The sequence below is a fragment of the Tympanuchus pallidicinctus genome, unplaced genomic scaffold (genome assembly GCF_026119805.1).
Source record: "Tympanuchus pallidicinctus isolate F22 unplaced genomic scaffold, pur_lepc_1.0 scaffold8, whole genome shotgun sequence".
In the NCBI taxonomy this organism is placed as follows: Eukaryota; Metazoa; Chordata; class Aves; order Galliformes; family Phasianidae; genus Tympanuchus; species Tympanuchus pallidicinctus.
In genome coordinates, this window is record NW_026294802.1 from 4,682,568 (window position 1) to 4,702,025 (window position 19,458).

Below are 19,458 nucleotides of genomic sequence, written 5' to 3' on the forward strand. Positions count from 1 at the left end.
CCCTAAAGTCAGCCATTGATGTGGCAAAGCCAGTGTGTTCAAACAAAATAATAATGATCCCCACACTTAAGTGTCTGGGTTGAAAATATTTAATAGACTTAAATAAAACCTTAACAGCTGTAAACAAAGAGAAGCCTTCTGCTACCTTCACTAGTGTTGATCCTTCAACTGGTTTCCCTCCTGGCTGTGGTGGTGAAGGCCAAGTGCTCATACTGAACAACAAACAGTGGGGGCAGAGAGGAGATTAGCAAACCACTTGGAACAGAAAAACAGGAACCTGCGTTGCTTTGGGTGTTCTTCAAAAGGTGTGGATCACAGAGTTGATCTACAGCCCGCTTCTCTGGTCTGCATCAGTCTGATTTCCCTCGGTGAAACTAGGAACACATGAAACCAGATAAGTAACGCTAAAGCACCAAACTGAAGGTTTGAAGAAAGTACAAGTGAATACAGTGGGAAACAATTTCTGCAGCAGTACGTGAGAAAAAAGCTCTGACCTTTCTTAATTCTGCAAAAGCTGATCCAAAGGCAGGCTTGACCTGGGTTCTCTCCCTGATCCACTGTGGCAGCTTGTTAAGGATAGCAGGGCGTGAGTACCTGTGGTCCAGGAGCAGGATGCTTGCAAAGTCTTTCTGGTGGCGAATGGCTCTTCCTGTACAGAGTGTGCAGCTGTGTTAAACTGCATTACTGAGTTGTTTGCTCCCAGGCAAGTAAGCTTATATGCATCATCTGTACTCAGAATGATTGGTTCTGCTTTCTTTTTCCCACCCTGCTTTGATGCAGTCACATTTTGTATCCCCCCGCCTGCTCAAGGAAGGATGAATTACCTATTGACTGGTTTACTGCCTTCATGCACAGGTGTTCAATCAGCACTCTGCTAGGTGCCTGGCTAGCAGCTCTTGGCTAGAAAGGAGAAATAGGTCAGAGTGAACACGAGGCTGATGTTAATCAAATTAGGGAGAGTCTTAATGAAGAAGTGAGGTAAACAACTACTTTTATCCTGGCAGAATGAGTGGGTATCCACACAGATCCCAAGCTGAGTGCAAGGACAGACAGATGAAAAGCTGCAGTTTTAGACAATTATTTTGAACAGTTACAGAGAGCCAGCCTCAGGCCGCTTTGAAAGCAGAGCACTTGTCCCTTGCTGCTCAGGAACAGTGTCTCCAGTGGGCAGTAAAAACAAGTACACCAAGAGAAGTGAGCCTGGCATACACCTTCTACCACCTTGACACCTCCTCTGCTGTGAAGGGACTTGGTTCCCCTTGGAATTCACTTCCCAGGGAGCCCTGGTGTTGCTTCTCTCCACTGACCCCTGTGCATAGGTCTTACTGTACAAATGCAGTATGGGGGTGGCTGTGCTCCCATTACCACAGTCTGAGAAACATGGAAAAGCTCAAAGGAAAAAGGAGTCTTTGAAGGCAACAGTGGAACTTGGGTGCCTGGAGGGAAGTTAGTAGTAAAAATCAGAGGTAAAAAAAGCAGAGGTGTGTCTGTTACCATTGTTTTATCGAGCCAAGTCATTTTCTCTTGAAGCTCTGGAGATTTAATGTTGGGGTAAGGCATTCCCACCATAATCACACACCTGCAAGGGGTGAGGGAGGACCGCATTATTCTTTATGTCTCATCCTAAAGCACTTTGCCAACAGACTGATAAATTAGAGGTCACTGTACCCCTGAAAGACAGCCAGCCTTGAAGACCAAAGGCGGCAGTAAAACACACTGAACTGACAAGCACACTCTGAACTGGAAGCTGCAGAGGGATTCAGGGTGCCAGAACAAGGAATTATCTAGCACAGCAAGCCTAACTGCATTATCCACATGAAAAGTACACTGGACAAGTGAGTTTTACACTACCTGCAGACTCGGCTCGAGCATCAGCCCAAGCCACCTGATCCCCAAACTTTCTATCTATGCAAGTACCAATGTGTCCATCCTGCTCGGAGTCACTGCACTACAAGCCAAGTGCTCACCTCAAAAGGAGCAGCCACCTTACCTTCCCAGGTCATCTGAGAAATTGATTCCTTCACTCATTTTGCCTCCAACTACAGAAAGCAGCAGGGCCCCCGTCATCTGGCCTCCAGCCTGGCTGCACCGCTGTGAGAGAGGGACCAACAACTTAAACCAGAGCAGGGAAGATTTCTGTGCTTCAGAAACACACACCTGGATTAGAGCCCTCTTTCCCAGCTAACAGCTGCAAAGCTTTCTTTACCAGTGCTCCCATCTGCAGACAAGATGATTCACTCCCCCCACCCTGCCAGCTCCACTCACCTTTATGCACTTGGCATACTCCACCAGCACCTGCTCCACCTGGTTGGCTTTCTTAGGCTCCTGAAATATCTGTCACACAGTACATCAGTTGCAGCATCAGGAAGCAACGACAAAACAGATCATTTTATTCACACACCATTAAATAGCACATGGAACTAAGACCAGAAAAGGCCAAGTTAACTGTAAGAAAACCACTTAACCAGCACTTTTTCCTTCTACCCCTGGAAAAGCAGGGCATGTTCACTACAGCACTTCTCAGCTGGGCTCTGAAGGGAGCAGCGGCTTCCCCTTGCCCTCCAACATTCCCTTCCAGCTTAGGCAGCTTTGTCTAATGGTGCAAGAAGTCAGAAGTCATCCAAGAGATGAAAGGCTGGAAAGCACAAGCCCTTCTTCCAGACAGAGAGAGGTGCAGCAGGCTGGAGAGACCCTCAGCTGCAAGGTCTTGGAGGACAGTGATTGGGCCAATTAATTTGAATCGCAAGTTAATCCCATGTAATGGTTCCTTTGCCCAGGAAATATATTAGTTTTCTATGCACAGAGTAATATCTTTTTTGTGTTACTCCAGCATCCCTAATGGAATTATAAACTAACAAGTTACTGAAAGCCCTTGCAATTAATTGAGCCTGGATCTCAATAGGTGCTGCACCTTGCCTTAAATCACAACTTACTGTTCTGATAAACAAGAAATGCAACATCTATCTTTTCTGCGACAGTAAAGAACCTGCAGGATGCATTTTCTTTTGGTTAGCAAGGAGTGCTGTGAGCATTTTACCAGCCAGAGGCAGTCTTTCAGTAGAAAAGTAACTGGCAATTACAAATGTAAGCTAAATCTATTTAATTCATTAAACAGTAGCTATTTAATCCTCTAACTTAAATTTTTCCTCTGTAATTTAAATAGAATCTCAGTGTGATCTCACCACAGCCACCTCAGGAAAGACTTTAACCTTCCTCTTCTATGATATGATCTTGTGTGTAGGCAGCTGAAAGTCACACTCTCTGCACTGCTACCAAATTGCTTTGCTAACGCATATCCAATTTGCTGGAGACTGCAAAGGCCAAACAAGAACAGATCAGCTGAAAGGCAGAGCAAGCAGCACGACTGCGGTGTGAGCCCTTGGAGATGCCAGGCAAACCATAAGGACTCCCACAGAACACACCTGAAAAACATTTTGAATAACAGCTGTGCAAACACGTGGAGAAGATGAAGCGTGGTGTTTCCACCACAAAAACCTACGAGCAGATCCACATGCCAGAATGCCTGCACCAAGGCTCTGCTAGCATGTTATTAGCTTTTGATCACATAACAAGGTATCTGTCATTCTCTCTTTTCTTTTTTCCTGGCACATCACCGAAGTCCCTGCTCTCCCCATAGGACAGTCAGTCTGCCTGAGCTTCAGCAGTACCCAGCCTTCAAGTAACTGGGACAGTACTTGTACAGATTTCATATCTGCAGTGATCTCCCTATTCAGTGTTTCTCATTGCTCTTCCAAATGCTCGTCTTTCAGTTCTCAGCTCTACACTTCTACCAGAAAAATACTAACAGCATTTATCCTATGAATTGCAGGCTAGTACAGTTCTGTCTGCCCCTTGGCCATGCTGGTCTGTGGTCAAGGGACAAACAGCTGAGCCTGGGAAAAACCAATTCCCCGTAGCAGCTCAACTCAAACAGCTCCCCAGCTGCAAGGGAACAAGCTCAATGACTACAGAAAGTGAAGACTGTCTCCCCCCATGGCCACTACAGACTGCGTGCTTAAAGAATCTATAGCTGCATTTAATCTAATTTAGATCCCAGCTCTGTGATCAGCCGCCCGGGAAGTATCATTTATTCATTACTGGAGGGATTGGCTAGATAAACATCCGTTCTGCTCTGCTGTGCAGAGTATGAGAACAACTCAGGGAGAGGCCTGTAATGCATAGATAATTGTTTGACTTTTGAAGCTTCTATTTGCAGTACCAACTGCCCCTGGCTGCACAATTACCTTCTTCTTAGTTGCCAGGCGGGTGAGCAGCCCTGTTTTCTCCCAGTGCGCATACACCTGCTTCTCATAGTCATAGGAGGGGAAGAAGCACACCACACCCCCTGGGACCACGTTGCACAGGTTGCAGAGGATTCGGCCTGTCTCATCCATCTGCAAGAGAGAGACAAGAGCATATTGCAGCTGACAGGAGCTCCAGCTAATGCTGCTCCAATTTTGCGCACGATCCCAGGATCACACCTCCCCTATGACATGCATCAGTGGAGGAAAGATGTGGGAAATACAAGAGGCCTGAGTGCTGCTAAGGGAGCTGGGAATTGCCAAAAAGCTGTTCACTGCTTGGCTTCTCCTCCTAATTCAGTTTCCATTGCCAGTGTGGAGCAGTGGTCACTCAAGAGGGTCTGTGTCTGTTGTGCCAGTGGATGGAAACGTCTCATACTAGAAGAGGTGTGGAGAGCTAGCTAGCACATCTGGTGGGATTCAGAGCAGACCCAGCACCTTGTGCTGGGTGCCAACTGAGCAAAGGAAGGGAGAAGTGCAGAAATATCTGATACCATCCCTGTGGTTAGGGCTGCACTCTGCAGGGCTGCCCTGCTCCACCGACAGAGTCTTCCAGTCTGGGAAGTAGTCAGATCTCTTTCTGGTGTCCAGCACACAAATGCAGGATCTCAGTACAGCCAAACAGCTGCTAGTCTTCCTTGCCCTCCAAGAGGTCCTTCTGAGCAGGCAGCTCAACACCACGCTCCTCTTTCCCAATTACCTGGCAACACACCAGCCCCAAATCCCATGTATTGTCCCTCCCATGGCCTTTGATCATCACACTTTTCGGAAAGTACTATGAAACATAGGCAAGTAAACCAAAAAAAAGAAACACTTCAGAAGGGAACAAAGAAAGACTGACCATCTGGGGCAGGTCTCTTGTCTGGTAGGTGAACTCCAGCTGCTGGTTGGAAGGACCACTGCAGAGGACTATGGGTAAAATATTTTCTGGAGGGATCACGTGTCCTAGAGACAAAAAAAAAGTAGTGAGAGTCAACATGGCTGCCCTGTGCATCAACACTGCTAGCTGAACAGCATCATCTGTGTGCAGTGACACAGGCATGTGTTTGTCTGATGAGGTACTCAGCTACTCTGGCCTCTGCTCCTCAAGCCCCTGGGAAGGTGAGGTGCTACCTACTGCTGCCAGCCAAGAGCACTGAGGAGTTCAGTGGGAGAAACAAGCACCCCTAGGGTCTGTTGCCATAATTTATAGAATAGATACCACGTTGCTTACAGTGCTGACAAAACAGCACCTATGGCAGATAGTCCAACACAGATTATGACCCCTCCCCTTTCCCCCAGCACACGTACCGCAGGAGAACTCCATGATACGTGCAGGATCCACACCAGCACAGGACAGCAGCTGCTCCCGGAAATCAGCCACCTGCAGACCACAAGCCAGAGAGAAGTGAAGTCCCAAGGGGCACTGCAGCAACAGCCCTGGTGTTGCTCCTTGAGCATCAGTGTTCAGAGAGCTGATGAGCTCAGCAAGGGGGGCTGCCAGCAAGGAAAGGAGATGAGCTTTCTCCATGATGTGAAAACCGAGGGCATGAGAATGCTCAGCCACCAGCCATACTCTGCTCCCAACCTTGTGGGACCTTCTGTGCCCCTGCCTTGCTGTCTTCTGCTCAGGCTAAGCCAAGTGCTCAGGAGCAGAACCTCAAGCTGGCCCAAGCAGAACAGGCAGCATGAAATGCAGGCAAAGTGCCTTTTAGCACCCATACTCCTGAGTCTTGCTCTGACCCTCCTGTGTGGGTCAAGGTTCCTGTGTAGAACCCCTCCTCTCTTCATCCATCATGCTCCAATTTCAGACCTCCCCAGGCCCAGAAGTCCACTACCAGGACTCCCAAGCACTGTACAGTCCACATTGTGGACTACAGCTATATCATTTCTCTGAGTTGCAGACAGAAGGGTTCAAAGCTGGAGTGAAGGCCTTCCGAAAGAAGGCCACTTCTCCAAGGTCCTGCACTTCACAGCTTTCTTCTATCCCTTGTCTTCACAAGAGCAAAGAGAAGATTTCAGGACATTCCTACCCAGAAACAGGAATGGAGGAGGCATAGAAGTCTTTTCCCACACACAACCCAGGCAGTGAGAAGAGCATGTCCCAGTGGCACTAAGCTCTTTCCCTGCCTCTTTGTAGATAGCACCAGAGATGTCCTTGTTCCCTCACCGGCTGCATGGTGCCCCCAGCAATGATTACAGCACGACATTCTTTCACCACCTTGGCAAAGTGGACAGCTGGATTCAGCAAGAGGAATTTGAGGCTGCTCTGACCAATAGTGCCTGGAAAAAAAGAGAGGCAGCACTGTGAATTACCCATGACAAACAGGGGTACGAGAGATACTCCCTCTTGCCTTGCACAATCTGGCAGATCCCCACCTCTCCAAACAAGGTCCTGCTATTCAATGCTGCCATGGCAGCAATGGGTAATGACAACCTCGAAGTTACTTTTCATTTCCTAGTCTTCCCGGAATGGCGAAGAAGAACACTAGATAAAAGCCAAGATAAAAATTCACATCCAAAGTGGGAGCTTGCTTGAGAGCAAGCCCTAGCCACAGTGCCCTTGTTAAGAATTCCTTTGGAATCATGAGAATCCTCTCACAGCCTGAGCCTGCCAGCCTCAATCAAGGCTGCACAGGTACGTTCTGGTAGGACTGCAGACTCACAGTTGCCTCCCTCCTGCCAATGAAATGGCCTGTTTGTAAGTCACATCTCACCAGCTCTCCTATTCCAGTACCTTGCCTATTGAGAATGACTCGACCATCTTCATTTGCGTTCGTGAGAGCTGAGAGAAATCCCTCTATGTGCATCAGAGGAGAGGCAGCTCGGAGCTGGTCATTGTCAGCCTCCACGGGAGGGCTCTGGAGAGGGCCTAATGGCCAGAAGAGAAAAAGAGAGGCAGGCAGTGCAGGCTACACTTCCAAAAACAGTTCTGAGTGTTAAATACAGATGGAACACGATATCCAAGTTCCATGTCATTGCTAACAACAACAACAAAAAAAGCAATATAGTTTTGTAGCTGACACCACTAAACAGTTACCCATGATAGCTCAGGTTGCAGAGCCAGCAGGTCACAGAAGTGCAAAGCTTAAGTGCATTCAGCATAAACACAATCACATCACTCCACTTGGTAGGGACCTCAGGAGATCTAATCAAATGTATAATTGCCAAAGTCATCTAGTCAGATATATTAAAAACACCTCTGCAGAACACCTCCAGTAGACTCGCTCTCTTTGATTCTGCCCTCCTCTTCCCCCATGCAGATGCACGTCCCATGTCCTCACTTTGTTCATAAATGCACAAGTGGAGGATGTCTGAACTCACCTTCCTTATGAGATCCCTGCTGGAGAGTCATAAGAAAGTTCTGCAAACCAGCCAGCTTCTGGTTCTCCTTGTTGGTCTTCACAGCTGGGGCAGGATTGCCGTATCGCTCCACAAATCCAAAAAGCTGCCAAGCAAAAGTCAGAAAGACTAAGACAACCAGCAGCACGAAACAGATAAGACAGAAACAGGTTTTCTGGCCTGTTAGAGATAAGGTTCCTTGGCAGGCGTTCACAAACCAGCCCAATAAGAATCTATCAGCAAAATCCCATTATTTTTCCCACTATCAAATCAAAACCAAACAAGTCATTGAATGCTGTTGACCATAAAGCTGCAGGAGCACTACCTTCCTACTGATGAGGCTCTTCTCACAGTAACGCTGCACCTGTTGGAAAAAGACAACAAAAATAACTGGTGCTCAACATCCTGCCTCCCATCCTGTTGCCCTCAGTCTGTACCCAGCAGGGATATCACTTGCTGTGCTTGCTGTTCTCTTGGGGAGCAATGGACAGTTCTTTGTGAGACAATTTATTACTAAGAGACTGATTCTAGAGTGGGAATCTCTTTGTTTAAAGCACAGTGTCTGGAGATTTGAGGGATGGGTTAGCTTACTAGAGCAGTAGCATTTCTTTATCCTTAACCTTTACAGTTTGACTTTGCCTACAGACAGCATCTGCACTCATCTGCATCTGCATTTAATTGCTTGTTTTCCTCTGCCCCAAGATCACCCATCCAGCTTCAGTGCACTGCTGACCAGATAGTAGCAGAAGATTTCTGTATAACAGGGAAGCATGGGCAAGCTGCTAGAAAGTAGATACTGCCATGTGGCACTTGACCCTACTTCCAGCTCTCACAATGGCTTCCTGATAATCTTGAATAAGCCATGAGCTGCACCCTGCAGAAGACACTTGCACTTACCTTGAAGAGGTTGATATTATCAATCTGGCTCTGAAATAGGAAGTCATTGATGGATTTCAGCTCTGTCCCTAAAAGAAAAAGACGAAAGGAACAAACAAACAAACAAACAAACAACTTATCAGCTGCTGGGCCTTATTAGCTGCGGCTCCTTACTGCCCACATCCATGTTCCTGCCCAGTGATGTTTGCTACAGTTTTACCTGTTTGGGAAACTGCCTGGCAGCTAGGATTTTGGTTCACATTTCCTGCAAAATATGAAAACAGTTAAAGGAAGGCTTACTGTGAGTCTGTCTTAATGTTAAACAAGGAACTTAAGCAAACAACTGAGCCAAAAGCACAGCATAAGTACAAAAAAAAAACAAACCAAAACCTCCAAAGAACCAAGAATCAATTACACATCTGGAAGAAGTAGCTATGCAGAGAAAATGACAGCTCCCACTCAGCTTTTCTTTCCCTTGCAGGCTAGCCCCACACTGTAGGACAAGCGTGCTGTTGCATCTTAAGAAATGCCACCTACATTCCTTCTGTAGCAGGAGGCAGCAGGTAGGGTGGGTGCATACAAATGCTCACACAGTCATCAAGCTGCAAAGATGAAGGGACAGGGACTGCAGTGCATCCCTCACCCCTCTTCAGTGCAGCACCGGGAGGCGCACAGGCTGACAGGTGATTGGGATAAGGGGAAAACCTGAGGACAGTTCCACGCTCAGACCCTGACAGACAGAACAGTATTAATTGCTGCCATTCGCTGTGCTTTATGTGCCAGTGTTTAACACCCACCTCACAATTCACTTTGCAGCCTTGATCATAAAGCTGTACTCGGGCTGCAGACTAATGAAAGCATTGAGCCCAGTGTCAGGAAAGGAAGACCAGCATGGACAGAAGTTCTCATCTAAGAGAAGGGCACAGGGCACCAACACGCTCCTGCATCAAGAGCTGCTTCTTCCCTGTGTAAGAGGTTATGGTGGGCTCTCCTTAAGGCACACTGATGTATGGAGGACAGTGCGTTACAGGAGAGGAGCCACACGAATGCCAGTAAATTTAAAAATCACAGAAAGGAAAGGCACCTTTCAAGAAATGAAGAAAAAAAATAAAATCACTCCGCAGAGACATGCCTGCCACAGCAGAGGTCTTGCCACAGGCAGAAGTCTTGCCACCAGATGACACAGGAAGATTATTCTGTGCAGCTTTTGTGTAGTGCTGATTACTGTCTCACTTGTTGTATTCCTCACTTTAGACCACACCACCTCCCCATTCAAATCAGATCTGCAAAAATCACACAGGAAGAGGGGAACTGCTCCTATCAACTTACAGCATCACGCTCTGCTCCTCAGCTAATGAAAAAAGAGAGGGGTTCAGACAGACACCGTATCCTCATGTTATAAAACAGGCTGAGAAATGATAATACTGGCATCAAACATGGGCAGCAACTCCTCACAGCCTGTGCAGGAGCAGGGACAATGCTCCGCAGGAAGATCAGATGCCTCTGAGTTTCTAAGCATCCACAGAGAGAGAAATGGCTTGCTTACCTCCCAGCATGACTACAAACCGCTCCAGCAAATACAGGATCTGCTTAATGTACATCAAGTTCTTTGCCTTCAAACGTTTACTGTGGAAAGAAAAAAAAAGAAGGTATTAGGCTCCAAGACATCTTCAAGGACTAACGCACAACTTCCTAAGCTGCAGAGACAAGTAACTGAACTCCCCTTAATGTGGGGCTGAAAAGAACCAGATAGCAGTAGAGAAGATCTATATGCTGGGGAACTGTGAAGAAGCAGTTAGGAAGCAGATTCTGCTACGTGGTGCTTGGCCCTACTTCCAGGCTTCACACAGGCTTCCTGATAACCTTGAACAAGCCATCAGCTGTGCCCTACATAAGACATTTGCTCATACTCCCTGTTTGTGACTGGGCTCTGAACACCCTACTGACAGCCACCCCCATGCACTCACCCATGCAGCCCAAGCACTTGGCTGTTCCTACAGACCCCTTTGTCCTCACACACAAATTACAACGGCAGTGACCCCCATGTCTCTGCCGTGATGATATTGTGCAAATTCAGTGATTAGCACTGAACACAACAATCAGCCACTGCAGGTATGACAAGATGTGAGATTTGGTCACAGTCAAAAAACAAAGAGTCTCCTCCTCCTCAGAGCTTCCTGCCTCTTCTATAATGCCAGTCAGCCCACAAAAGGTTAAGATCCAGGAGATGAAAGACTGGAGCTTTCATAACTCTGCATCACAAAGCAGGAATGATTAGAGAGAGATTGGGAAAAAAACAGAGTGTAAGGAAAAGCCAGAATCCTCAGGGTATCCCCTTTCTCACTGCTTTAATACCAGCCCCAGGAGTCTGACTTAGATGGGTTCTAGACAGAGATAATGATGCAAGTGGCTTTTCATCTGCAGAAGTATTAATGCAAATAACCTTCCTCTGGGAAAAAGCAAGAAAGGCCTTGCAGACGTGAGACGAGCCACAGCATCCATGCTGCCTGCTGCTGTTACAGTCTTCTCTGAGATCCTCACCTGTATCGCTCCATGTACTGCAGCAGCTGGGAGTGGGCACAGCACAGCTACAAGGACAAAAAGCAGAGCTGGTATTATAGAGGAGTTGAGAAAGGGTGCTCACCCACGGTTAACAGGCCAGGCCACGACTCACCTGAGAGCCACTGACCTCCGCGCTATGGATACAGGTGATGGTGTCTATGAGGTTGTGGGCCTCGTCGATGATTACAACCTGGTCCTTCAGGATGATCCCTGCAGCGTTCCTGGTGGCCTCATGCAAGAGCATCTGGTAGGGCAGCACCACCAGCTACAGGGGAAGCACACGCTGCTCTCATTCCAGCTCTCATCCGGATGGACTTAGAGCTCTCACCAGCTCATAATAGGCCTACATCAGATGGCCTTGCAGCATTCCATCAAGTTACTTACTCTTATTATGGGAGAAGTAGCAGAAGAGACAGAAGAATGTGCTTGAGAGGTAAGCTGAGGGAAAATGATTGTGCCTACTGATTCCTGAACTAGTTTAACTCCTAAATTATTGTAAGAGCAGCCTAGAAGCGCAACAGCGTTACCTTCCTAATCTCCTTCTAAGGACTGAAAGCATGTCTGTTAACAGAGAACCAAGCAAAGAAGAGCACTGGTAAATCCTAAGACTATAGACATGTGCCTGTATCACCTCAGTTACTGAACATTTCAAGTATTTCAAAATGCTTGATCCAAAACTGGCACACTTACAGCCTCCCTACTAGCTTGAAAGAGATACTCTTTCCTTTTTCAGCAAAGCTAAACCTGACAGAAACACAACCTCTTTACAGACTCCAAAAACACTATGCAACAAAGTGCTGCTTTGCTTTAGTAATTGGTTTATTCTTAGAGATCCTGGCACTGATTCCCTAAGCAGTGTCCACACCTTACCTGAGCAGCAGGAATAGCGTATCGACTCCCATAATAGGGGCAGGCTTTGGTCTCCTTTCCCAAAGTCACCAATTGCTCAATATCCTTCACTTCCACTAGAACTTCATCACGGAGAAACTGCATTTGCTCATAGGAATAAAATGGGCACACAGTGCGACTCACACGTCTCTTCTTCCCTTCTGCATCACTCTTCTTTTCTGACAGCAGAAATCAAAAGCAAGCCATGAATACCACTGAAAAATCTAAACTCACTACTTTGTACCCTGGTAGCAGTACCTTCTGAACTTCAAAGCAGCCTTTGTCATGAGTATTTGACCCATCATCTATTGAAAGAGTATGAAAGCAGTGACATTTCCACCCTCGCTGCGGACACTGCTCTTGCTGGTTAGATTTACTCATGTGACATTTCCCCACATTTCTAGCAGTAGGTTACAAAGACAAGCATCCTTCCATTGCGCAAGTCCTGATCAATGCAACACACTCAGCAAATACATATAGATCTTGGTGTGCTAACCAAGTACAAAAGGTAGAAGCACTAAGGATCTCTAGCTCTGCTCGCCCAGCTTGCCCTTTTCAGACTCCTACCGCTCTCTTCCTAGAGCTGACTGGCAGAGTGCACTGCCTGCAGTCCCTCACCCCCACCAGCTTTATCAGCCATTGCTTCCCCGTGCTGAAGTGTTCATACCGTGTTTGTTCTTTTGCATCTCCGTGCAGCGGTCATTGATGAGCTGCAGAGCCCCCAAGCGGCGCACCTCCTCATTCACACACAGGTTCTTTGACATGCAAAGAGAGGGGACAGCAGGTCGAAGAGTGTTCAGTATGCACTCTGCTGTAAAACAGACTTACTTAAAGCAATCCCAGGCTAGATTCCAAACCAGAAGTCAGGCACCTTGTGTAGCTGCTGCAACAAGCATGCTCAAAACCCCAAAAGAAATCAGTAAGGACAGAAAATGAAGATAGGTGTCCTCAGATGGCTCACTGCTACACAACTTCTAAAGAAACGCTAGCAGAATTAATATCTACAAGAGTGCCTTCCCAGTGACTCAGGCATCTATAATCTTCCACATCAGAAGAGGGAAAACAGACTTTTGCATTTACATCAAAGGGCAAATGGCTGAACAGCTCACAGAAAAAGGTACATTGCACGGATCTCTATCACGACACATAAACAGCTTTTCCAATGGAAGACTCACCTCAGTCCCCGAGATGCCTTCCGAGGTGTCGCATTCACACACCTCCTAGCAAAGTCCTTTGTACTGAATGAACACACACTCTGCGTCCTTTGTGACCATACCACATACCTGCCTGGATCCCAAGGAGACCAGACGCGTGCCTTTGCCAAAAGGACTTTTCTGCACTTCATGGACAAACTGAGACAACTGGGAATGAGTGCGACTGCAGTAGTAAATCTGCAATGAGGAAGACCAAAGAAAGATGAGAAGAATATGGAAGCCAACCTCCTATTCTACAACCAATCCTGGAGGGAGGCAGCCAAGCACCTCAGCAACATTAATCTTGCTGAAGCCTTCAAAACACAAAGGAAGGCACATGCTGGAATGTCACCGTGTAACTGCTAAGGCCAACAGCCTTCTCTTTACTTTCTGCTGTGCATTTGTCCTTCGTTTCCATTGAATTTTCCAAGGCCTTACAATAACTGGGACTCCTTGTAGAGTGATGAATATGTGCTTCTTGCAGCAAGCCACAGAAAAACGTCAGCCATGTTAGCAGAGCAAACTGCTTAGGCAGCCAGTATAACCCAGAAGGAAATGAGAGCAGCAGAACCGGTTGCTATTATCAACAAACTTGGCCGTCCATGGATGGCACTTCCTAAATCCTTCCATACTGCATTACTCTGGGAAGGGTGCAACGAAGCCATAATTCTCTCACACTATTCTATCTGGTGGCACAAATTACCCTCCTCATCTCACCTTCGTCACATGCTCTTCTTCCAAATCATCATCATCATCTTCCTCCAGCCTAAGAAAAGACAAAGCCCAAAGAGTTTGCTTTCAGTGACTAGGAGTTAGAAACAAAGGATGCTCTCCCTCAAGGGAGGTGCTTGTGTCATCAGCACGTAAAAAAAATGACTTTCCAAGAATACTATAGGTGGGCACAATCATGCCAAGCTTTGCTCTTTAAAAGAAAAATGTCTGTAGGGTTGTGTCTTTAGCAACTTCAAGAAGCATCTTTTAAAAAAAAAAAAAAAAAAAATTAAAAATCTGGTGTTTTCTAAGCCCCAGGCATAAACTAATCAGAGCTATACTATCCTTTGGTATGCTTATTTATTTATTTTTATAAAGCATTCCCCTTAGAGACAATTTACCACCCTCAAGCTGTTGCATGAAGAAGAAAAAGTTTCAGGAAGATATTTAGCTGCCATACAATTCCTCAAAGGCAACAGCAGTTTAATGCTTAGTAACTGCTTCATTTATATGTAGCTTAACTGCTTTGCGATTTTAAGGCAGGAGGATCTGTCTAGATACTAATTAGTGAATTTGTATTTTAGATGTATTTGTCTTTTCGTGCTGAAAACTCTGGCTCCTGGCTTTCTGCATAGCGCTAAAAGAACAGTTGTATATGTTAAAGTGTGCACTTGGTTTTCGTGCTGTAGCTCAGTCTTCAAAATGTGACCTTCTCTCCCTTCAGAATATCAAAAGATGCCATTGCTAATCTGCAGAACTGATAGCTTCCTTTGATGCCCCCAGGAGCATTTTGCTTTTCTAATGCAAAGTTCATCTCAAGGCATTCACCCAGCATCCAGAGGCGCTCTGGGAAACAGGCATGGGAAAAGGCAGGAGGTTGTCATGCATTGTAAGAAAGACCTGCTTTCTCAGAAGACACTTGAGGCTGATGACCGTGAGTGGAAAAAAAGCAACAACAACCAAAAAAAAAAAAAAAAGAGAATCCTAATGAAAAAACAACCTACCAACCAATCAGTACCACAGCTTCAATGGGGGAAGAAACTCCAGATGTGCACAAGACAGAGCCACCTATATATCCAACAGCGTAAGATGCTCAAGAAAGCAGTCGCTGCTGAACAGCTGAAATCCCTTCAATTAAGGCAAGCCAAAAATGATCATAAAACATTAGAACCCCCTCAGCCCCTATCCTTACCCAGATCCCACTTTCTTTTCTTCGTCACTCTCATATTCAGCAAGGATCAGCTCCTCCTCATTGTGATCCAGCTGCTCTGGGACAGCTGCTCCAGCTCCCTCTGACAGAATCTCTTTGCTGAGCTGAAGAAGGCGCTTCATCTCATCCTCTTCAGATCTCTGAAAGGAGCACACCATCTCATTATTTCTCACCCAGGGAAGCAGCACTTGCATCACTTTATGCCACCTGCAGTTTAGAGGACAGCTCAGTCTCTTCCCCGTAGCACAGAGGAGGGATTGCTGTGTGTATCCCCAGCAGGACAAGCAGACACACCACAACTACTTGAAGCAGTTCAGTGCCACACAGTGGAGGTGACAGCAGCAACCAAAGACTTGCCCACATAAAAGCCTTCTGTGCAAAGGACCCTCTAAACACCTAACTCCTGAAGTGACCATATGTCTACAATCCAGGATTAGTTGCTTAAGTTAGTCAGTAAAAATGACTGCCTCAGAAAAAAACTGTAAATAAAAAACCCAACAACCAAGCAAACACATAAGGATGTAATCAAATAATTCACAGTTAACCTAAGGCTACAATAAACTCGAATACCTGTTTTGGAGCACAAATTTTCTCTTGTTCTTGTTTTTTCCCCCATTATGTGGTCCTCATTCTAACACAGGTCTATCCCTCTGCACAAATTCTATTAAATTGTTGAAGAACAGTTTTTTATTAATTTTCTGTTCTGACAAAGAACATATCTTCTTCAGTCTGAAGACGGTATGTTCTAACTTTAATGAGCATTCCATCACCGTGGCATGATAAAGAAAGGCAGTTTACAGGGGTAGCTGAAATACCTGCTTTTCCAAATCTATATAGGGTTTCTGAAATTTGCCTTTGTCCTTTTTATCACAAATCTCATTTCTCATGCTTTTCATTCTCCTTTAAGAGAAAGAAGTTCTTTGTTCTACTTGGTTTTGATTCACCATTCACCTCTGAACCTTTGATATTTATGCTACATCCTTTTGTCAGGAGTTGACACAGCACTTGAGATGGAGTACACAAACAGCCTGGCTGCCTTATAAGTGCCTGTTTAGGAACTTGAAGTGGGTATTTCTAAGATTAAATCATACCATCAAAAAGCTCTTCAAGTTAAGGTTATTGGAGCCAGATCACCCAATTAAATGGCAGAAAAATACATGTCAACTTTCTGTGTGTAGAAAAGAGATGCTTCCAAACAATACAATTATATTTACAAAGAATTACAGAATCATTAAGGTTGGAAAAGATTTCTAAGATCATCCAGTCCAACTCCAACCCAACAGCACCATGCCCAGTGCCACATCCACACAGTTCTTGAACACCTCCAGGAACAGCGACTCAACCACCTGCCTGGGCAGCCTGTGCCAGTGCAGCACCACTCTTTCTGAGAAGAAATGTTTCCTAATACCCAACCTCAGCCTCCCCTGGTGCAAATTGAGGCCATTCCCTCTCAACCTATCACTGTTACCTGGAAGAAGAAGCCAACCCCCAACACACCACAGCCTCCTTTCAGGTCATAGGGAGTGGTAAGGTCTCCCCTGAGCCTCTTCTTCTCCAGAATGAACAATCGCAGTTCCCTCTGCTCCAGACCTTTCACCTTCTTCAGACACACTCCTGCACTTCAATGCCTTTATTGTAGCAAGGGGCCCAAAACTGAACACAGCACACAAGGTGCTGCCTCACCAGAGCTGATTGCAGAGGGACAGTCACCTCCCTGCTCCTGCTGACTGCACTATTTTCTCATCCAAACTAGGATGCTGTTGGCCTTCTTGGACACCTGGGCACACTGCTGGCTTATGCTCAGCTCAGGGTCAACTCACACTTCCAGATCCTTTTCCTCCACGCAGCTTTCTAGCCACTGTGCCCCAAGCCTGTAGCATTACATGGAGTTGTTGTGACTAAAGTGCAAGACCTGCAACTTGGCCTGATTGATGGTCATGCAATTGGCCACAGCCCAGTGATCCAGCCTGTCCAGATCCCTTTGTAGAGCCTTCCTACCCTCAGGCACATCCAACACTCTCTCCCAGCTTGGTATCATATGCAAACTTACTGAGGGTACACTCAATCCTATCATTCAGATCATCAATAAGGACAGTACTGATCCCTAGGGAACACCACTCATGACTGGCTTCCAGCTAGATTTAGCTCCATTCACCACCACTCTCTGGGCCTGGCCCTCCAGCCAGTTCTTTACCCAGCAAAGTGTACCTGTCCAAGCCACGGGCTGTCAGCTTCCCCAGGAGAATACTGTGAGAGACAGTATCTATGAAGGTAATCACATACAGTGGGGAGTACAACCAAAGCCTGACCTCACTTGTTTTTTTTTGGGTCTTCAGTTCCTGCAGTCTTAAATTTAATCCCAGTTCTACAGGTTTTATTCCAGAAGTACCACATCCACACATGCTTATGTAAGAAAGAGCTTTCCAAAAACCCCAAACATTAGCACTTAAAAGCAAATAAGCCATCAGAACAGACATCCTTTTAATCCACACACACATGTTGCCACAGAAAATTCTCTAAGCACAAGTTGCTTTTTACATCCGTATGTTGAAAAGATAACCTAATAAAAAATTTCAGGGAGTCAATTTGGCAATCCAGTACTAACAGCTCCCTAAATACAGGGGCTGGACAATATAGAGACAAGTCACATGTACAAGCAAGTATTATCAACACTCCAGATTATTAAGACAAAGGAGAGGAGAGTTAGATTAGACATCAGGGGGAAGTTCTACACGGAGAGGGCAGTGAGGCACTGCCATGAACTGCCCAAAGAAGATGTGGGCTCCTTATCTCTGAAGGTGTTCAGGATCAGGGTGGATGGGTGCCTTGCCCTGGGGTGGCAGTCAACCCCATGGCAAGGGGTTGGAACTAAACGGTGTTTGAGATCCCTTGCAACCCAAGCCATTGTACGATTCTATGATACCATGATTCTAACCTCTGCAGGCCAACTCACCTTCCTCTTCGCTGCATATTTTAACTGTACATTATGGCGGATTTTCTCAAGACGTTCTTCTCGCTTTTTCCTCCTGATCTGCTCTTCCTGAAATGAAGGGAGAATGATGGAAGGATGAAGTCTGCCTAGTCCTATAGAACAGACATAATTACTTTCCTTTTTACCCAGGAATAGAAAATAAAATAAAATAAAAATAATCCAACTCTGAAACAAAACTGTCAGCAGTCCCTTTGTCCTTACAGGCCTATGAATGTTGCTATGTTGACAGCAACTATCCTATACTTCACACAACTTACACAGGAATGCCTCGTCCCTTTTAAGTGACACGGACCACCAAGTCACCACCCATGACGTCACCCATCCTTGCTCCTCAAGCATTGCTACTTCCCCCCTTCTCTACGTGAGCATTTCTCAACCTTCAGTCTGTGCACCAAATCCTGCTCTTCTTTCTTCTGCACAAACGCCGTGATCCAGTCTGGTTCCCCAGATGCATCCCTGCTGTTTGGACACGCCAGACCACCAGAAACCAGGGGCTGCTTCTCTTCTTGCCCGCTGCCCTCTGGAGCCAGAAGCCGTGCCTCCTCCTGCTGCTTCTTCTCCTCAAAGTCTCGGAGCCAGGAGAGGGCCCCGCAGATGAGGCTCAGTGACTTTCCCTGGTATTGGAAACAAAGAGCACAAGCCGCACACGGTGTCACTGCTGTAACCGGCTCCTCCACACAGGAGAGGCACCTGGAGTTGGCTCCAGCTGAGTGGGACCAGGCCAAGGCCACACACAGAGATACCGATGTCGCACTTTATGACCCTGCAAGCGACACCTCTTTCTGTGTTTTGTCCCCACAGTTCCAAAACTGGCACCACAGACGTGGCAAACACACCTTGTACCAGGACCCCAGCTTCTGTGCTTGTGCAGGGAATGAGCCCGGCCTGCCCTGCTCCCCCTCCACAAGCACCACTCCGAGCACCACGCTGCAAGCAGCCCTGTCGCACTGCCACTATGCCCCCCTCACCCCCGCTGCTCACCGTGCCCGTGGGGCTCTCGAAGATCCCGACCCGCCCGGCCTCCAGCGCAGCGTACAGCGCTGCCATGAACTGCTCCTGGATGCGGTACGGCGTGTAGGGGAACGGGAAGCTGGCCCGACCCGGGCCGCTCACCGCCTGCGGGCACACAGACAGCCGTGAGCGGGCATCGGACAACACCCGCCCGCTCCCTCCCACGGCCCGCTCCCTGCCAGCCGCCAGCCCGCCGCCCACCTCCGCAGTCCCGCCATCCATTCCGGCCTCCCCGCTTCGAAACGAGCGCCGCTAGAGCTCCGCCCGCTTCCCGTGACGCGAGGGGACGGCCGAGAGAGGCGGAAGGTGCCCGGCGAGGCGGACCCGGCGCTGATTCTGAATGGAGGATTTCCCCTAACATCTAACTTCAACCTCCCCTCCGTTGGTTTGAAG

At 47.0% G+C, this 19,458-nt stretch overlaps 1 protein-coding gene across 1 annotated transcript; it reads right to left on the reverse strand.

Moving 5' to 3' along the window:
- Positions 1–71: 71 nt before the first annotated feature.
- Positions 72–19,387, reverse strand: DDX11 (DEAD/H-box helicase 11). Its single transcript, XM_052667858.1, has 27 exons — positions 19,267–19,387; positions 19,036–19,170; positions 18,432–18,668; positions 18,016–18,102; positions 15,045–15,202; positions 13,859–13,907; positions 13,232–13,339; positions 12,616–12,703; positions 11,931–12,127; positions 11,173–11,325; positions 11,040–11,086; positions 10,045–10,124; positions 8,719–8,763; positions 8,520–8,587; positions 7,948–7,986; positions 7,605–7,728; positions 7,018–7,152; positions 6,451–6,563; positions 5,592–5,664; positions 5,143–5,246; positions 4,245–4,394; positions 2,266–2,334; positions 1,991–2,091; positions 1,495–1,579; positions 825–900; positions 495–649; positions 72–374 (listed from the first exon to the last, which is right to left on the reverse strand). Exons 1-27 carry the CDS (start codon positions 19,285–19,287, stop codon positions 351–353), a joined length of 2,721 nt encoding a protein of 906 aa, XP_052523818.1. The 5' UTR covers positions 19,288–19,387; the 3' UTR covers positions 72–350.
- Positions 19,388–19,458: the final 71 nt, after the last annotated feature.